Source organism: Sander vitreus, chromosome 14, assembly GCF_031162955.1.
Source record: "Sander vitreus isolate 19-12246 chromosome 14, sanVit1, whole genome shotgun sequence".
Classification (NCBI taxonomy): Eukaryota; Metazoa; Chordata; class Actinopteri; order Perciformes; family Percidae; genus Sander; species Sander vitreus.
In genome coordinates, this window is record NC_135868.1 from 15,712,265 (window position 1) to 15,731,819 (window position 19,555).

Here is a 19,555-nt window from a genome sequence, read left to right on the forward strand (position 1 = left end):
GTTCTCTCTTTTCTCCATGCTGTCATGTACAAAAGTGTCCCTGAGAGACACTTAACACATCCCTCAGTGACTCTGTGGTTCCAGACACAGCTTTGACCCCCCCACGGTTGACCCAGGCTGGGCCTGACAGCGTCTCATGTCACATTCTGTCTTTGGTTTCACTTAATTTTTCAGCCTGGGGACAAGAAGGGGGGGGGGGTGCAGCATTCAAGGGAAACACTGTGTTCAGATTTTTCAGAATGTGGAAGGAGAGAGCTGTCTTTGTTGTGCAAGAGGGAAGACAAAATATTTTTTTCCCACTCCTCATGACCCGGTGTGCACTCAGCCACTTCCTTGTGAAATATATGACTTACCTGAGACATGAGGCTTGTAGCAGCCTCTGCCTTCTGTTTGTAGAGCAACGAAAGACAAATTTATATCATAATGGAGATTTCTCTTTAAATAATACCTACTGTATATGCTTTAAATTTGAATAATATATGTCCTTAGTACTACTGTATTCACTGTATTTGTTTCCTTGTGTTAGTGCTATGAATGTAAGCTGAACAACAAAAAAGAGTCACCATGTGTTCTGCCTGTCTGATTGTCTTTCTGCTTCACATCTTCTGCTCCTGACTCACATGAGGATGCATTATTGAGTAAGCAACAAGCACGAGGTGGCTGCAATCTAAAGTGCTTTAAATGAACGCACATTTTGAGACAAATGCAAAGGACAGAGCAGGTGGCAAAGCAGAGCTGAAGCGACTGTTTTCAACAACATTGAATAGCAATAACAACGTAATGTTCAAGTTCATAAAAATAATTTGATATTGATTGTGATGGACCGTGGCACTGATACAATACGGCTGATAGGAGTGTTATACTAGGAAGTGGTTGTTCAAATGTTAACACACTTGCTACTCACCTGGCTGGAACCTTGGTTTGATTTCCAAAGAAGAATAAAAATTCCCTTACACACTTGTCTCACCTCTGCATTGGTTTATTTATTCATACCCACAGTATATTAAATATGGCCTCCCCATTAGTCAATTTCACAGACTACAAAAGATCTGTAGCACACCAGAGTCTTAAGAACAACAGGTGGATACTATGAAGACAAGATTTAAACACAGAGGATATGTTGATGAACAATTAAACACAGCATTGAATAAATACATTTGGAAACTCAAAAGTGGAAAAAAAAAACCCTTTAAGTCTTCCACAGTTTGTTTTTGGATACTCAGACAGGGCACAACAAATCAAACGTTCAATTAAAAGACGCTGGCACATCCTAACGAATGACCCACAAGTTGATGAAATATATAATACCAAATAAATCAATGCAGAGGTGACAAGCGTGTGCAGGAATTTTCTTGTTTCTTTCGAAATGGATCTTCTTGAGAATTACTTCCCTGCACCACAATGGAGACAAAGCAAGTGGTGTGTGTGTTGCTTTCTACTCAACAGGCTCACTGGCTGACGCACGCACACACGCACGCACACACACACTTACTTTCTCTCTCCTTCCCATTCCTTTGAAAGCGGATGATTTCGACATCATTAACAACAGCCATGGGGTGGGATAGATGGGCAGACAGACTATGAGGCCAAAGGTGGATATCAGGTCCAACACAAAATGCACAAATCTGAAGCACATACAGTAAACTTGACAACAAGCACTTGTATTCGTCAGGCGCACATGCTCTCAGACACACTGTATAATATAATCAGACAGTCTAACTAAATAAATAACTCTTTTTACATGCATGGTTGGCCTTTTTCTAGTTTTTATTTCCGTGAAGGATATATAACTTGATACGTAGCCTAACCATAAATCAAAATCAGTCTGTAGAGAACACACACCGACACACACATCAAGTTTTTCACTTCCCTCTTATTCGTTGCAAACAGTGATTTATGCCGAGCGGGGATATCCAAGTGATACCACTATCATGCATTGGAAAGTAAATAAGAAGTCACTTACTGCTTTATCACCATTCAATGATATACTGTTGCAAAGCACATCGGCACAACGTTGACACACACCAATATAGATTTACAATTCCAGGTTTGTTTAAAGCAGGCATTCCTTGATTTATGTTTGTACCTGCGATCCTGGAATGCAGCAAGGATGCTGTACAATAACTTATGACTTACTGCCCTTGACAACAGGTACACTGCCTTTCATGTTGGTGCATAAATCAGGAAATGGGAGGATTAGCCGTTGTTGTATACATGTGGGTTAAGACATTCCCGGGCAGCTCGAGGTCTCCCATCTTGGTAATCGCAAACACGTGACTGGAAGCACACATACAGCAGGGGTCCGTATTAGGAAGGAGGTTTAACAAACTCTGAGTCTAACCCTGATGTCCGAGTTGATTTACCCTGAGATGGGAAACTTTTGCGGTTCCAGAACAGCTGATTTGAGTTGGTTCAATCAACTCGGAGTAGGTTGACTCAGAGCCTGCACCACCACAATAAAAAGGCAGCATGAATGGAGCCATGATACTATGATTCACCATGGTAACAACCACAAACAAACGGGTCGGTGGAAATACTCATGCGCACAAACAGTGAGTTTGAAGGTTTGAACATGTATTTAGTTAAAAAAAACAAAGCAGCTGCTGTAAAATAGCGAGAATTGGTGTGGGAGAAAATTGCTGCTCGAGTCAATGCGTAAGCTCTAATATAGTCTATTCATTTCATATTTAATCACAGGTAACCTATAATATTACTGGTGAAAACTGGAATGGTAGTAGGCTACACCTATAATTTAATTTAGGTGCACTAAACCCATTCTAAGGTTGCAGCACCATCATTAACAGAATTATGATTTACAATCATTTATTTCTTTTTAATGTCTCTTACTGGTTTGTTTTCAGGGAACTCTAATCGTTTAAAACACATTTCATCACCAATGTAAAGAAAACTGCCGTTTGCAAAAAACATAATACGACACAAAGTGTGCTGGGATGTAAGAGCATGTCCACGATGGTGACGTTAGTGATATGAGGACGGATAAGGTTATGTAGGCTACATGACTGATAGACTGGGAAGAAAAACAATACCGCTCAAATAGGTAGTTATATGGAAATGAAAATACATCTATAGTTGGGGCCTCAATATCATCTCCTGACGTGTGTTTAACTCCCTGCGAAGTAGTACAGCTTCTTCATCAACGGGATCGTCGACACAAGGAAATATCATGTTTGGAACAAAAACGTTTTATATAGTCTGCCTAACATGGTTTTAATAAACCAACCCTGTTTTTTTTATTCATGCAGATAACAAACTGCGCTAAAATGCGCCTGATACAGACTGAATGAATGAATGAAGAAATGAAAGAGCACTGTGTCAGAGGGAGGAGACTGAGAGAAACTCGAGGTTTCTTGAAGAAAACCTGCTCCCGACCAGGTTAGGTTCACAGGCTCAGTTACCATAGTAACTGACTCTGAGGTTAAGTTACGTCTCTGTCTGAAACGGGCTGGAGTTACCCCTCTCTCTCAGGTTTGATTAACCTCCCTTTCTGAAACAGAAAACCCAGAGTTTCCCTCATCTCAGGGTTAACAAACTCAGAGTTTTCACTAAACTGTTTGTAGTGTTCCCTGGCCACAAACCAGTAAGAGCCATTAAAAAGGAGTTCCACAGTATTGCAAGTGAATGATATAAACCCTTTGAAATAAAAAATTATGAATTATAATTCTGTTAAAGCTACATTGTGTAAGAATTTCTAACGGTGAAATTGTAAATGACAACCAACTGGATTTTACTTTCTAGCCCCCCCTCCCCCATTCCGAGCGCATTCTAACCCTTACGGTGGCCGAACCCGAAATTAGCGACGACTTCGTCCGTGAGTGTTCCTTCCAGTGTAATAATAGTTTTACTTATTTTGGTACCATTTCATTGATAACATCAGCTATCAGGTTCCCAAACATATGTAAGCTAATGTTAGTAAAGTATCATTACTATCGTTATTCTGTATATTGTATTGAGATTAATAGTGTAAGGCAATGTTTACAGCGTAGGAGAGAAGCAACGGAGGTTTATGTTTTTAATATATTTCTCTGAGCAGTATGAACAATGTCATTGAAACCGAAATGAGCTCTTAGTATCTCCATCGTTTACACGCAGCTGTTCTAGCTGTAGCTAGTCAGTGTTACAACGCCATGACGTGAGTTGTCTGCCACGGAAATCACGAGACATATGATTACGTTTATGTTACAAGGTAGACGATCCTTTTTCATCATTGACGCGAGGAAAAGTATGCTAGACGTCGTTCTAGCGTTATGCACAACCATGTCAAGCAAGTAGCAACTATAAAACTTGAATTTACACAAATAGGCAGAATTACCTGTCGAAGAAAGCAGGCAACTTCGGCGTCCCTTTTAAAATCCTTGCTCCTTATGAGCTCTTTCCATCTTGGATATATATATATATATATATATGCTCTGCTTTCTGATGATTTCTTTGACAATGTGACAAAGATCCCACAAAGATGGGAGCTATCAGTGCAGTGTGCAGATCTGACCATTGCACATGCACAACACATATGTTGTTATAGGAAGAAAGACATTCACACATTCATGCATATGTAACCTTGTTTGCTGGTGTGAAATCCACGGATTGTGGCACGGTTCAGAGTTCTTAGAACACTAGCCACACACAGCGAGTCTGCCAAAGGAACCACAGAGTGTGAGACACACACAAACACACACATACACAAAAACATACACACGCCATGGCAGCGCTGTCAGTGAGTCAGTGTGTAAGTCACACTCTGGCTATGGTGCCTCTCGATTTTTTAACAGCCGCCAGCACTGCACTGTATTTAATATTCCAAACAACTGTACTGTAGGACTCTGTGGCAGTACTGTATTTATACACACGCACACGCACACACACACATGCAATGTCCTCTGGCCAAATATGCCTGCACAAATAAGATTTAGGAGTTATGTTCACACATATACAGACAACACACGCACAAATATGCACGCCTGTCATTGGGGATGACCGCAGATGAGTCATAAGGGGAGAGGAGGGAATCCTTGCCTCCTGTGAGCCAGATCTATAGGAGAGCCAATGATAGGATTCTGCACCACAGATACTACTGACTCCATAAGGTTTGACCTATGAATCACCCCCTTATACATTCTCACAGGAGACTGTTCGCAGCTTTAGGTGGAGGAAAATATGTAAAGGTGTGTTCTTGAAATGTCACGTCAAGAGATGTCTTTATATCTGTGTCAGATGCAAAGCAGACACAAAAAACTGTCTCTTACTAGCACTGATATGGTTTTTAATATGGATTAAAAGGACTGAACCACTTGCATGCACTGGTAGAATCAACCAGTCAGTTTAAATTTGGCATTGTTTGCAAAAATTGCACTCTAATGAGGGTGGAGGCCAAATGATTCAGTCCATTTTTAAATGCTTAAAATGCAAATCCGGATGTTTTTGCCTCTCCGTTCAAAGCTCACTTTCGTGGCTTTCAAAATGCAATCAGTCTGCTTTTCTAACAGGTCGCACGCACACACACACTGCAGCTACCTACAGATTGACAAGAACAGTTTCCCAAATAAAAGCGCACAGGTAACAGACTGATCTCATGAAATGGCGTATGTATGACACGCCAATTCGTATGCCATTATTGGCGTGTTATCAAGATGCATACTCGCTTTTTAGTGTGTTTATCAACGCCGTTTGGCCTCCATTGAGTTACATTACCTTGCGATTGTGTGTGAATTCACGCCGTAGCGAGTAGTATGAAAGGGCACACAGGACTTTCACCCAGGAGACCGGGGATCGTGTCCTGCGTGTCACGTTTTCTAAACTCAACCGTCGCTTTCTTCTCGCGATAACACGCCAAGTGGCGTGTATGTTTACGTCCGCTGTATACAGCATAGACATACACGCGTATAGCTCAAAATGCGTACAGATAACACGCCACTTGGCTTAAGAAAGTGGGCGTGTATGTTTACGCGAAGTCATGATATCACGCGTAAGAAAAGCTTTATCCATCACCCTCCGGTGGTGACTTAGGGGAAATGAACAACCTCAATAACTTAGCCATAGCATTTCAATTTGTTTGCATGTTACTTTCATTGTGGGGACTCCAGGTGCAAATAGTTGCATTGATTGGTCGTTATGGAAGACATCTGCAGAATTGTATTTGAAGAAATTAGCAATTTAGTTTGATGTTCAGAGATAAAAAAAAAACAACTTGTGGCACACAAGAAGACTTCTAGCAATGTAAGATCATGGCATAAGACTCAAGGGAAAGGTACAGCAGAAAGCAGCTGCATGAGGCTGTGCAGCAGTTGACATTTGCCATGGGTGTTAGATTTGATGGGAGTGTCGTGACGCTGAGGGGCGATGAGTCACAATCAATGATAAGGACCTGGGGTTATGACTGACCTCTCAACTGTCTAACCCCCAGTACTCCTCCTTTTCTCTTTACTTCTGGTTCTTTGCATGGGTATCCTTGTTTGTTTCTTAGCCTTTGTTTTTTCCATTTCACAATCAATGACTCATAACTAACTTTTGCTTCCTTTTGTACCTTTGACTCTTGGCTAACTGGAAGATTGGTCTCTCTTTTATCACTTGCCTCACATGATGCTTCTTTATATTTCAGGCCCTTTCCTCTCACCTGTCACCGTCCATTCTCCTACTCCGTGATCAGGGAGTGGAGCCTTTAGGTTTATCTGCGATTGGAAAAAGCGCTCTGACTCACACAAACACTTTATAGGCGATGACTCATTGCCACACAGGCCATTCATATCCATAGTACACCAAAGTAAAACTGGTACATGAGTGCGTGTCAGTGTGCCTGTGTTTGCATAAACATTAACCTTTATATGCATTAAGGTGCTGTTGCGCAGAGGGTTGATGACACACCACCTATGCACCTTTTATCGCTCACAGTCACTGAGATTGCTGTAAGGGATGTTTTGGTACCCCTTTATTGAAAAAGTCTGAATTCATGCACAGCACTCCTCTCCATGAATTCAGTTTGTGCATGTGTAAATGTGCATAATGTTTCTTTGTCAAACATATAATGATACAAACCAGTAATATATGTGTGTTGATGTGTACAAGTCCAAGGGCAGAAAAGTATTTTTCATGACACAGGCAGATGAGGAATGATAAATGCGTTGAGTGACTCATACAAGACAGACATAGGAGCCGGAGCCAGCAGCGCGCGCACGCACACACACACACGCACGCACGCGCACACACACACACACACACACACACACACACACACAATTTGTACAACTTTTGCATGTATGTGGAAGAGATTAGTCACTTTTAACTGCTATCATTGCATAACTACTGTCACTTAGGCTGATTCCCACTATAAACATTTTCTGAAATAACAATCAACCTCTCTGCTGCCATTGTTTTGTTATATTTAATAGTTCAATATTTATTTATTTAATTTCTGTTTTGCTTGAATAATACAGCTACATGAGCTTGTTTATATCACTAGTATTTTCTTTTAGTATTTTGGGCTTTTCTGCCTTTTATTTTGATAGGAGGAAAGTGAGAGAGAGGCGGAAGACATGCAGGAAATCGTCACAGGTCGGATTTGAACCCTGGACCTCTGCGTTGAGGCATAAACCTCTCAGTATATGTATGTGCGCCTGCTCTACCCACTGAACCAACCGGCCACTATTTTGGTTATTTGAAGTATCTGCTAGTGCTTTTGTTTTGAAAGTACCACGCAGCCTTAGCCACCAGGTGAAGTCTACATACGGTATAGGGGCGATCAGGTATGTAGGAGGTAGACACTGGCGAGGGCTGATGGTTTTTTACCAGAGCCTAGAGATGCCATTGTTCCTTTGTTTTAAAATGTTTGTTTGCCAAGAACTGGATAAATAAACCTCACAAAATGCCATCTCTGCCTGGACAATGAACGTTTTTATCTGTGCGTAAGATTCACTCCTTCGGTGCCTCATTGGCTGTTTGACTTTGAGTTTTTAGTTTGTTTTGTTACAGTTACAGCTGTTTTGTTAATCTGAGGACACACAGCCATTTTTATGCAAAATGAGGGTAAACCATCTACTAATTATAGAATGGCAATTCACTGAAACAATGCAAAATGTTAAAACTTATTTTCTTTTATTCATTAAGATGAATAGATGGTGCAATGAAATGCACTAGTAGTTCCAGTAAAATGAATATGAAATGTGCATATCAGCATGTGTTATATAAAAATATATAAGACAACAATTGGCTTGAATTTCAAAGACAAATGTTAGTAAAGGACAAGATGTTCTCTTATAAAGCATGACACAACTACAACACACTTACACTACAATACTGCACAGATCACCCGTGTGAGGTGATTTTGGCAATGACACAGCTTTTCTTGAACAAGATTATAAAACCGTAATACACCTTTTGATATCTTTTTGTTCCATACAGACAAACGCAGAATAAGAAAAACAAAATCAATGTTTATCATCTGTGTCCTCCTCTTCGTCCTCATCTTCCTCCTCTTCAGATTCATCTTCGTCTTCGTCATCTTCCTCCTCTTCCTCCTCTCTTCTTGTCTGCCGACTGGAAGCTCTTTGTTGCTGTGACAACAAATAAACTGTCACTATGCAACTAAAACTATTAGCAGGCAGTCATTAAACATAATTTTTGCTTTCGCAGTCATTTTTTTTTCCTGAGCATTTCTGTCTTTCACTTGGGGCAATACAAGTACAGGTGTGAACACACCCCAATATGCACTAAATTCATTAGGTTACATTTGTCTATATTTGTAGTAAATTACTGTATTATATGTTGAAGGACTGACATGTTGAAGTTCATATCATGGCATGTGTATAATCTAAGCACGGAATTTTATGTGCATTGTCATGTTTTACCTTTATTAGCAGTTTTCCTCTGGAGTTTTATCAAGCATGTAAACAGGCTCTGCAATCCACTTTTATAACTGTACTGTATACCTGACTGCAACTGTGTTTGTTGTTTAGCAGTGATTGCAGATCCCCACAGATAAAATCAAACCTAATCAAGGAGTTTGATCTCAAGTTGTGGCGCAAGATGCATTTGAGGCACATTCTGATGACATGTTTGGACTGCAACCTGCCTCTGCAAGCTACAATCTGAGGCATGTACTATGAAGCAAGATCTGGCGTTAACGAGGTAACTTCAGGTTCAACCCAGGGTTTTGTGTATCACGACGGTGGATCACTTGTTACCGGGTTAAATTGCTATGGTAACTTATGCTGAACACCTAACCTGCTCGGAAGCAGGTTATGTTGGAGATTAGAGCTCAACCGGTGTAAAAGCACCGCCTACTGACCAATCAATTGATCGTCACCGTTCTTAGAAGATCCGTTGGAGCTCGGTGCGTGGAGAGAGAGAGAGGTGCGCTCATAAAAGTTAAAACATTTAGAGACCGACAACCCCATTAACATTCCCTGATTGGTATTTTTATGAAAGATATAGATTTTAAGCGGAGGGAATTACGTATAGCCTATTTGTCTGCTTCTTGAGCAGTGTGTTGCCAATGCGCACATCCTTTTGAATTATGTTTTTATATATTTTATTTGTTCTCACGATCGCTTACCTTACCACTGCCAGGGTTGCAACTGAAATAATAGGCTAAAGCAATGACAGTTTATGGAAAGCACAAGTGTAATTATGGTCAGATCTTGTGCCTGACTGATGGGGAAGTGATATTGATAAGCGTTGTGATTTATGCATCTACAGCGTCGGCTTTTTTTTGCCAGCTTTCCTTCCTGTTTTAGGAAGCAACAACTGTATTGCATTTTGCCTGCAAAACCGTGTCTGTGTTATTCATATTTATGTAGAATTATAATTTCCTCTTCTTGCGGCTCTGGTAGATGTTTGCGATTGGTCGTGCTGTGCAAACACCGCCTCTTTTATGTGAACGTCCGCGCCTCTGGATTGGGAAACCCTGGGTTGACTGAACTAGTTGATAACCAGAAGGTAGGAGGAAATGCATGATGTTACTGGCATGTAATGACGTGTAGAGACTCAAACTAAATGATGGCTGGGGTGATGCTGCGTATAAACTTTGGCACAACTGATAAGTTTGACTGATACGTTGTCACACCAGCCTGGTATTACGAAGACTACTACTACTTCAAAAAAGGAGGAAGGGAATCTTTTGATTTCACAATGTAACGTGACTATCACAATGTAACTTACGCAACTGTCAAAGTCAAAGATGAAAAAAAGCAAGGCCATAACAGAAACTTAGTCAAGCAGGGATCTTCTGGGGAAATTCTAGTTTTTTCTATTAGAGCATCTATGCACTGTCTGTATCTTACCTGTGAGGTCCCTGTTGTACTCAGGAAAGACCCAGTCCGATCGAGGGAGGTTTTGGAATTAGCTCGCACTATGTCTAAGCGTGAGTGGTAGTCAGGTTGATGCAGCGAACTCCTGAATACCTGCCAAAGACAGTATGTGCTATATTTTTCCAAAGAGAAACAGGAGAATGGAAGCAATGCCTATACCCATTGCAATCTTAATGTGTGAACTGGACATAATACAAGATAACAATGAATTTTTAAAAAAATGACTGTAAAGTGGCCACACTGTACACTAACTTGAGTGCACATTGTTAGTTTAGGAATGTTACACAATACTTGCTGTATTTTATATAAAATAAATAACATGTAGAGTCTCAGGAGCGAAAACACACAACTCTCCAACCTGGAATATCCAGCAAATGCCAAAAAAAAAACTGCCAATCTTTCTTTGATCACACATAAACAAAGCAGGGAGGTATGCCTCTGATAACACAGCAAACTGCCATTTAAAACCACATAAAAAAATAAATTCCACTAGAACTCTTGATCAGGATTATCGTCATGCCTGTCATTGTGCCTTTTTCAGATGATTCAATCTTTGTACTATGAGTCATTGAAAAACAGCCTTGTCCGGGTGAGGAGTTTCACTTCAATATGAATGGAAGGGAGAGGATATCAGTGCAAAAACAAAAAGATGAAAGCAAGGGGTGGAGCGAAATAGCACAAGGGCATCTGCAGGAGGAACCTCCCTCACTGAATATCATTCAGTACGTTTACATGCACACCAATATTCCACTATTATTCAGAATGTAAACAGCATATTCTGGTTGGATTTTCCGAATAAGGCCTTTTTCCGAATATAGCATTTTCCAATTAAGACGTGGGATATTCCGGTATCATTCGGGTTTTAGAAGCATTGTTTGGACATGTATACAGCGCATTTGGAATATGCGTCTCAATTGGGGTTTTCACCGCAGGCTTATGGTCAGCTCTGTGCGTTGCTATGGTTTCTGTACACAAACCAACCAGCCAACAGTTTGCAAAGCTGCAGACCCGATAAAAAGAAGAAACGCAGCAACTTTTAAACGTTATCAAAGATTTGGATATCAACTGTTTTTTGGATATGCACACACATCGCTACGCCGACCTTTTCAAGAAGCTGGTTGAAGGACTGAAAGAGGGAGGCTGTGTTCACACGGTCCAACAAGTCTCCCACCGCTGGTAAACTTTGAAAAAATCGTATTTTGCACAGCTACATGTAAACGGCAATATTAGTTGAATACTCACTTTTATTAGCCATGTCAACAGCTTAGTCGGAATATCGTCTTTTTCGGAATAAGGGCAAAAACCAGAATATTATGTGCATGTAAACGTAGTCAGATCCTTTGTTTTCTCACTACATGTTTTGTCTCTTTAAATACTAATAGCAAAACTCTCAGACCAAACTGTAAACAGAAGAAAGTAGCAAGCTATGACTCTGAATTGTAAAGAGTTCACCGCAGGTTACTTCAAAGTTACCACACGAGTCAAAGGGTGTGGACTAGAGAATATGTATGAGCAATGAGGTGATGAGTAATGGGTGAATAAGAGAGCTTGGACTTGTTAAATATAACCATCAGGTTAATTAAGTGCACAGCAAGACTAACCAGCTTTAGCCTAGTACACAGGCACATTTAAATATACAGAGTGTTTGTCTGTGACATAGCGATTATGTCAGGTCAATAATTACACCTAACTTTGCATTTTCAAACATTTGCTTAGCATAAACAGTAGCAGGCTAATTAGAATGACTGGGCCATGGTTAACCTTAAGCAGAGCATCAGCCTACCTCCAGGTCCTCCTCCTCATCCACACTTTGAATGCTCTGGTAGGCCAAGGTGTACACCTCCAAGGCCTTGGCATGGAACGACATCTCCACTGTCACAAACTCACCAAAGATTTTCTATAAGGGGAAAGATATGGATAATAAGTACTGAGTAGGCTTTGGAACTATTTAAATGAATCACAAAACCACCTTGTGGCCACAAGACATGAATAATAGTTTTGAAATGGTAAAAGAAGAATAGGTTCAAACAACTGAAGGAGGATTAAGATGTGTGGACAGGTGTAAAAAAAGAAAGAAAAGACCAGTAAATGTCAAATTTGAATCCTGATGTTGGTATGGTGAAATGGCTTATGGATTAATATAACATGTAGACCCCAGTCAGTTAGAGCAAATGGTGTTTTATCTCAAAAGTAAAAGAAGAAATTCCGCCAGATGTCTTTCATTTCGGCCGGATGTCCGTCACCTTCCTCTTTCTTTGTGTTGACATTTTAAAGTTTGGTCCATTTATGAGGACTATGGTTAACTGCTCCTCAGATCTCTGCAGGGTAAATCCAGACAGCTAGCTAGACTATCTGTCCAATCTGAGTTTTCTGTTGCATGACTAAAACAACCTTTGAACGTACACACGTTCCACCAAAACAAGTTCCTTCCCAAGTTCCTGGTTTTGCAGAGGCGCCGTTGCTCCGTGCGGTGCTTGGTGCCGCCCAAGATGACTGTGGTTGGTTATAAGAAATACCAATAAACCAGAGCACGTTTTTCTCCAATCCCGGAATGCTGTGTGGACTGGCCAGACCCTCCTCCGCAGCGCTGTGGAGGAAGGTCTGGCAAAGCGAGACTACCCCAAAAGAAATCCCCGTTATTGTATGTTTTAGTCTACGACTGTAGGAGTTGCCACACAGAGGCATCTCTTGAAATTTGCCGACGACACGGTTATAGTCAGTCTGCTCCAGGATGGAAAGGTCAATCATGGGCCAGTCGTGACAGATTTCTTGGAATGGTGTGACAGCCATTTCCTCAAGTTAAATGTTCAAAAGACTAAGGACATGGTTAATGATTTTAGAAAAACCTCACATCCACCTCTCCCTACCACAATCAAGGGCACAGTGGAGATGGTTGAGTCCTATAGGTTCCTACAGTGATTGATATCAAATTTGACCCATGACCTCAATGTATCCAAAATCTGCAAAAATAATTTTTTTTTTCCTGCGCAGACTTAACTCTTTTAATGTAGATAAGACTTTGATGGTTTTATTCTACAAATCTAATATTGAGTCCATTTTAACTTTTTGTTTGATTTCAGTCTATGGGAACATTACAATATAAAAGTTCTCTGTCCAAAATTGTTACAGAGGACGGCAAGATAAATGGCATACAGCAGCTCTCTCTAACGAAGATCTTTGACAGACAAGTTTTGCAGAAGGCACGGTCAATCTTGTCAAGCTCTGACCACCCACTCTTGGAGGAATTCATTCCTCTTCCCTCTGGGCGGCGATATAGGCTCCCTAAAGCAAAAGGGTATACATTTGTGATGAAATTGTTCTTAATCAATCTGTTAGTTGTATGCTGTGAAGATGTTTTACGCTTTGTTTATGGTGGTGGTGTTGTTTGTACCTACACACCCTCACTGTCTGCTTCCACTTCACTGCCACCCACTGCTTTAACAGACATATTTACAACCACTAAAATTGTTCTTAATTTGATGTGGACAGACAGCTCAGCAGACCTTGATGTCCCGGATCTTCTGCTTCTCAAACTCGTCTATGGTCTCCTCCAGCTGCCTGGTCGTCCGTGTGGCATCCATGGTGGCTCTCTGGAGATCACTTTCAGCCTGATGGTCAACAAGTGAATATACAACATTATATTAAACACATCAGACTAACATGAGAGGTTATGGCTGGCTACAGTTTTTGAGAAAATCTGTATATAAACAGAAATTCAACAGTATGCCTTTATGCTTGTTAATTTACTTAATTAGTAAATGAATACTTGATACCCGGGCTAATATCATCCAACAGCAGAGCTGCAGTACCATAAGTTGCAGCACCTATCGGCAAGAGCCCTTCAGATATTCACACGCTATTACAGAAAGGGAAAGCAATAGCTTCTGCAATTTTGACACTAGTGTCTCATGCATGCAAATGTACGATCTTAACTACACACACAGAGAAGATATGAACTTTATTAACTGAACTGCTGCAATTACTTTTGTTTCCTATAGGTGCTGCAGGTTGGCGTGTGTATAGTTATACACGTTATACAAATAGTTTATAGCGAGTGTTTGTGAGTGTACAAGTAATGTCCATGATGTGCTTCACATTTAATAAAAATGAACATGAAACATATTGGATGATTTCTGTTGGAGTTGTTACACTTTCAAGGTAATTCTGAAATGTGTTTCATCTTCGTGGTCATACAACCCAGATTACACGGGACACACCTGAGACTGAAGACTTGGTCAAGGAAAAACCAAACAAATATTAGCCTGTTGTCTGTGTTTATTCTACTACTGCAAGTTTATCCTGACCTACACACTGCAACTGGGTATAAATGGTTATTGCATCAAGTGGATGGGAAGATACTGTAAAGTAAAACATTGTCAAACTAGACAAGACACACATTCAAAATGGATCCAGGTTTAATTTCCTGTTGCAATATTAAAAAATGTAATCAATATTAAAAAACTAACAAGAAATTAAGCTGTACCCAAGATGTCGCCTGCACTAAAAAGTATACAGGTAATTGTTGTAACATTGAAAGTCTCTTGTCTGTTTGATATTAGAGGATTTGAGAAACAGGGCAAGGATACAATGATCTGCCTGTCTGAGGGGTTTCTCTGCCTGGTCCTCTCAAGCTGAGCCATCTGTTTAGCTTCTCTGTCTCTGGCACTCTGAGTCGTCTTCAGATCCTCCTGCATGGATGCACGAGCAATGATAGTCAATTATTTGTCAGTTTATGTCAGGACATAATCTAAAAAACATTTGGTGTAACTCAGTGTTTCCAGATCAAGACCTCAAATACACCATGTCGTGCAGGCTTTTGTGTTGTCTTTACTCTGAAACGGTAATGTTAAGGGAATGAAATATTAAAGAATGATGTATTGTTTCAGCGTTGACAGAAAATCAAGTACAGCCAAGTACAACTTTTTTTTAAGACTAAATAGTTTAGCCAGATCTAATTAAATGTTGGCATGCTCCTCTGCCTGTACAACAAATGACCAATCACAATCAATCTCAAAGCGGACTGTTTGTTTTAAACAAGTTAAAAAAGTGTCTTGTGTGTTTTTGGCACATACTTTGAAAGTATTTAAGTTTAAACAAAATAAAAAAATACTTGAAAAAAGAGGCACTCTTTTGACAGTACTTTGCAACAGGGGGCGACTGGACAACAAGGCAACATGACTAGTTTTATAATGTATGGCAACACTGTATCCGAGAGACTCCAAAAGTCACAAAGAAACAATTGACTTGCTATATTTTTTAAGTAGAACATTTCCTTTAATCCTGGTTAAAACAAGATGCGGAGAGGGGGAGATACTGACAATACCTGCGTGAAGCTGGCCCCCCAAAACACTGCTATTCGTTTGTGCTACTTTGTGCCGTAAAAATGATCGTTTGTGCAGTTAAGGGTTTTACGTAATTCAACTTTACATTTTCTGGCCAGTGACATCACCCAGCCCCCCATTAATGTCCAAATCTCGGTCTCAGACCATTTTGGGGAGATTTGGACATTAATGGGGGGCTGGGTGACCTCACGCGTGTAACCGATAAAGCGTTATAACTTAAAAAATATAGTAGCACAAATGTTTTTTGTTTTTTTTAACCGCACAAATCAGCACAAACGATTGAGACCATTTTGGGGAGATTTGGACATTAATGGGGGGCTGGGTGATGTCACAGGCCAGAAAATGTAAAGTTGAATTACGTAAAACCCTTAACTGCACAAACGATCATTTTTACGGCACAAACGAACAGCAGTGTTTTTAATAATTTTTGGATGACATGGGGGGCCAGCTTCACGCAGGTACAATGGCACATGGAAAGGCTGATGTGCCAGTGGGATGCTATCATTACATCAATACTGCCCTCATGTGGCCATGCAGTGGTAATTAAACCCTGAGAGTAAACTGCCCCCTCAGCCCCTATTCTCATTTTGGTGATACAATTACCAAAATTCCTTGTAGGCCAGAGCACATTTAATCTTGAAATGTGTACTTAAAAAAAGCTGCAGTAATTGAGATGGTAATTAAACACAACTTAGGGACACTAAACTATTTCACCGTCTTTAAAGGTCCCATGGCAAGAAAATGTCACTTTATGAGGTTTTTTAACATTAATGAGTTTCCCCAGCCTGCCTATGGTCCCCCAGTGGCTAGAAATGGCGATAGGTGTAAACCAAGCCCTGGGTATCCTGCTCTGCCTTTGAGAAAATGAAAGTTCAGATGGGCCGATCTGGAATCTGCTTCTTATGAGATCATAAGTAGCAAGGTTACCTCCCCTTTCTCTGCTTTGCCCACCCAGAGAATTTGGCCCACCCATGAGAGAGAGACATCATGGCTTTTAAACGAGCAAAGTGGCAGTTGGTCAAGGCCACACCCCCACCCTCCACCTTGCCTCCCCCTCTCTCCTCCTCAATAGCTACAGACACAGAAATGGCACGTCCTAAGGAAAGCTCATTGTGGGACTGAGTCTAGTGGCTGTAATTCTGCACCAAGGCTGAATTTCAGGAAAGAGACTTCAGATACAGTATTAGGGGACCACTAAGGTCTACGTAAAGGCATCCAAAGAGCACCATGTCATGGGACCTTTAAAGCACTCGTCCATGTTCTGTCACTGGCAGCTGGAGCAGCATTTCTGTATAACTGTGTTTAAAATGTGATATCTCAACAAGCAAGACTCAGTGTGTGTAGACGTCAACATGGCTGCTGCTCACAGCAACACTTACCCTTTTACGTTTCACTACAGCTCCATAGCTTTTTAATGGCTCTATGACTTTGGATTCAAGTCTTTCCACCTGTAAGGCATAACTTTACGTTAGGTTCTGTCTTTCACAACACATTCATGCTGTTGATATGAAATTATGATTGAAGTCAAAGCAGCAGGAAATAACTGACTGTGGTGTTACCTCAGCTTGGCGGTAGTCTTGAATCTTGGCCAGGTGTTCAGCAAACTGCTTCATGCCCCTCTTCAGGTGTGGCGTTTCTGTGTCTGCATAAATGCCGATTTCCCGAACCAGGACATCTGACTTGTCTCGTAGCCTGGCTGTTTTACGGACATAGGCAGCAAACAGTTGGCACATCTCTCCAAAATGTTTCTCCACATTGGTGATGTTTTCCTGAATCTTTCTTGTCTGGTTGTCCCTGGAGAGGGTGAAGGATAGCAGTATTCAAATAGTGTATAGGAACACACAAATGCATTTGTCTCACCTGTTTGTAGGGGGAGGAGATTCAAATTAATTTTTCTTGTACAATAAGTCATGAGTTAGAATGTTCTAACTACATATATGTGTAGCAGCCAGTTGATGAAAAAACATCTTGTGTGTTTTGTTTTCCAGATTCTTTCGTGAAGCCTATTATTTTATCATGACTGACTGATGATACAGGCACTGAGTGTAGTAAAACCTATTTATTTAGTAACTGCTAGTGTTAGTTACCGTTTGAGAAAAGGCCATTTTCTATAGATAAACGTTAGCATTTGAGCTATATTTTGAGGATTATAAACGTAAATCCGTTTTAACGGCTTGTTAACGTTAGCTGATAGAGAAAGATCATAAACAATCTCACCATGATCCACTAATGGCGTCTTGTGTTTACACCTTAAGTACTGATGAAGAACTGTTAACTCATCCCCTGCTATACCTGTAACTAATGTAAAGCGTGAAAGCGTACGTTAACTAACAGCTAGCTGACCTTTGATATCCTCGCTGCACTTGGGAGGTTGATTTTTGTAAACGCTAACGTTAATTTACCCAGCACCAGTTCCACTGCAAATAACGTTAACGGAGGATTTAGTTTGACGCAGTGTGTCTCTTACCTCGCTCTTGCATCGGGTGTACGGCTCATATTTGTAGGAAAAGGCAGTAAGTGAAATGTATTCAGTGTTTAGCCAAGTTTATCTGGACGCAGATGTAACGCTAGCTAGCTAACAAGGCTTCCTTTCTCCCAAGCTAGCACGCCAGTCTGTCGTTTCCATGGAGTCCCCGGCGTTTCCGCTTGAGCAGTGCATTCTGGGAGGTTGAGTCGTTGGTTGACTTTACTTTTTCTCTTCGCCCTTTTCTGTTTCTTGAAGTTATATCTAGAGTTGCATGTTCTTTACAACTACTATTGTAATTGGAGTGAAGTGTGGAGCTTCAGAGAGGACGAAAAAAGTCAGCTCAAGGTAAGGCAACGGAGTTTGTTTTGACAGTTTTGCTTACCTCAGTGATATAGCCTATGAAAAAGAAAGACCAGTAGCCTACGCCAGAGGAAAATATTGCAGTTTTTACGCCACATACATATATACATACATACAAAACATATAATGAACAATATGATGTATAGTAATAGATTAAACAAACCAACAGTATAATCAGTCAAAATTATGCCATATCCGCCTTGACCAAATACATTCAAATGCTGCCTGTGTGTTGATCAATCAAAAATAATAATCAAATAATATTAGAACATTTACATCATCTATATATGGGTCATTCTGTATAGTCAGTACTTACGATTGTTAAGTTTATCTTGCTAACAATACTGGACTAAACTGCATTTGTATAACACAAAACCTCTTTACGATCAATGTACTTTTCATACACACAGATACTGGCAAAGATACCATGCAAGGGGATGGCCAAACCATCAGAAGCAATTGGGAGCAGTAGGCAGTAGGAACTTGAATTGAACCGCTGACCCACAGCCGCTCTACCTGCTGAGCCACAGGTAGAAAACTGTTCCTTTACTGAAGTTCAATTTCAAATTAAGGACTTGTTATTGTTTTAAAACATTTTTACAATGTGGTATTGCAGGTAAGCATCTGAATACATCTTCCATTATTCTACTTTACATACATGCACACTGGTAAGAGAGTTTAGGTTGTTTGAAGGAGGAGGAGGGCAAGATTACGAACTCATGAGTGTTTAAGGTTTAGTCAAAGACAGTGCAAAACATAAATGTTTGTAACCTGGATTTAAAAGTGACACACTGGAACCCAGTGAAGCTACCTTTGAACTGGTGTAATGTGCTCAGTTTTCTTGGCCTTTAGGACTCTAGCAGCAGCATTCTAAATAAGATGAATTTGTCTGAGAGGTTTTTAGGGGAGACCTGAGAAAAGACCATTGCAGTAAACTAACCAGCATGGATTAGTTTCTTCATGTTTCAGTCATAATTTATCCTCTCAATGATTTAGTTAGTTAGTTAATAATTTGATAGGGAACAACCTTATAAGCCTTGTAGTTAAAAATAACTAGTAAAGTAGCAAAA

The 19,555-nt window shown here is 40.4% G+C and overlaps 1 protein-coding gene across 2 annotated transcripts; it reads right to left on the bottom strand.

The window, feature by feature from the left end:
• Window positions 1-8,086: 8,086 nt before the first annotated feature.
• Window positions 8,087-18,290, bottom strand: cibar1 (CBY1 interacting BAR domain containing 1). 2 transcript variants are annotated; one of them, XM_078268029.1, is made up of 9 exons: window positions 18,126-18,290; window positions 17,218-17,452; window positions 17,038-17,106; window positions 14,903-15,004; window positions 14,534-14,539; window positions 13,820-13,924; window positions 12,100-12,213; window positions 10,290-10,409; window positions 8,087-8,561 (listed from the first exon to the last, which is right to left on the bottom strand). In XM_078268029.1, exons 1-9 carry the CDS (start codon window positions 18,152-18,154, stop codon window positions 8,436-8,438), a joined length of 906 nt encoding a protein of 301 aa, XP_078124155.1. In that variant the 5' UTR covers window positions 18,155-18,290; the 3' UTR covers window positions 8,087-8,435. The 2 variants fall into 2 exon arrangements, with proteins under 2 accessions (XP_078124155.1, XP_078124154.1); XM_078268028.1 differs by lacking the exons at window positions 14,534-14,539; window positions 14,903-15,004.
• Between the last annotated feature and the right edge of the window lie 1,265 nt (window positions 18,291-19,555).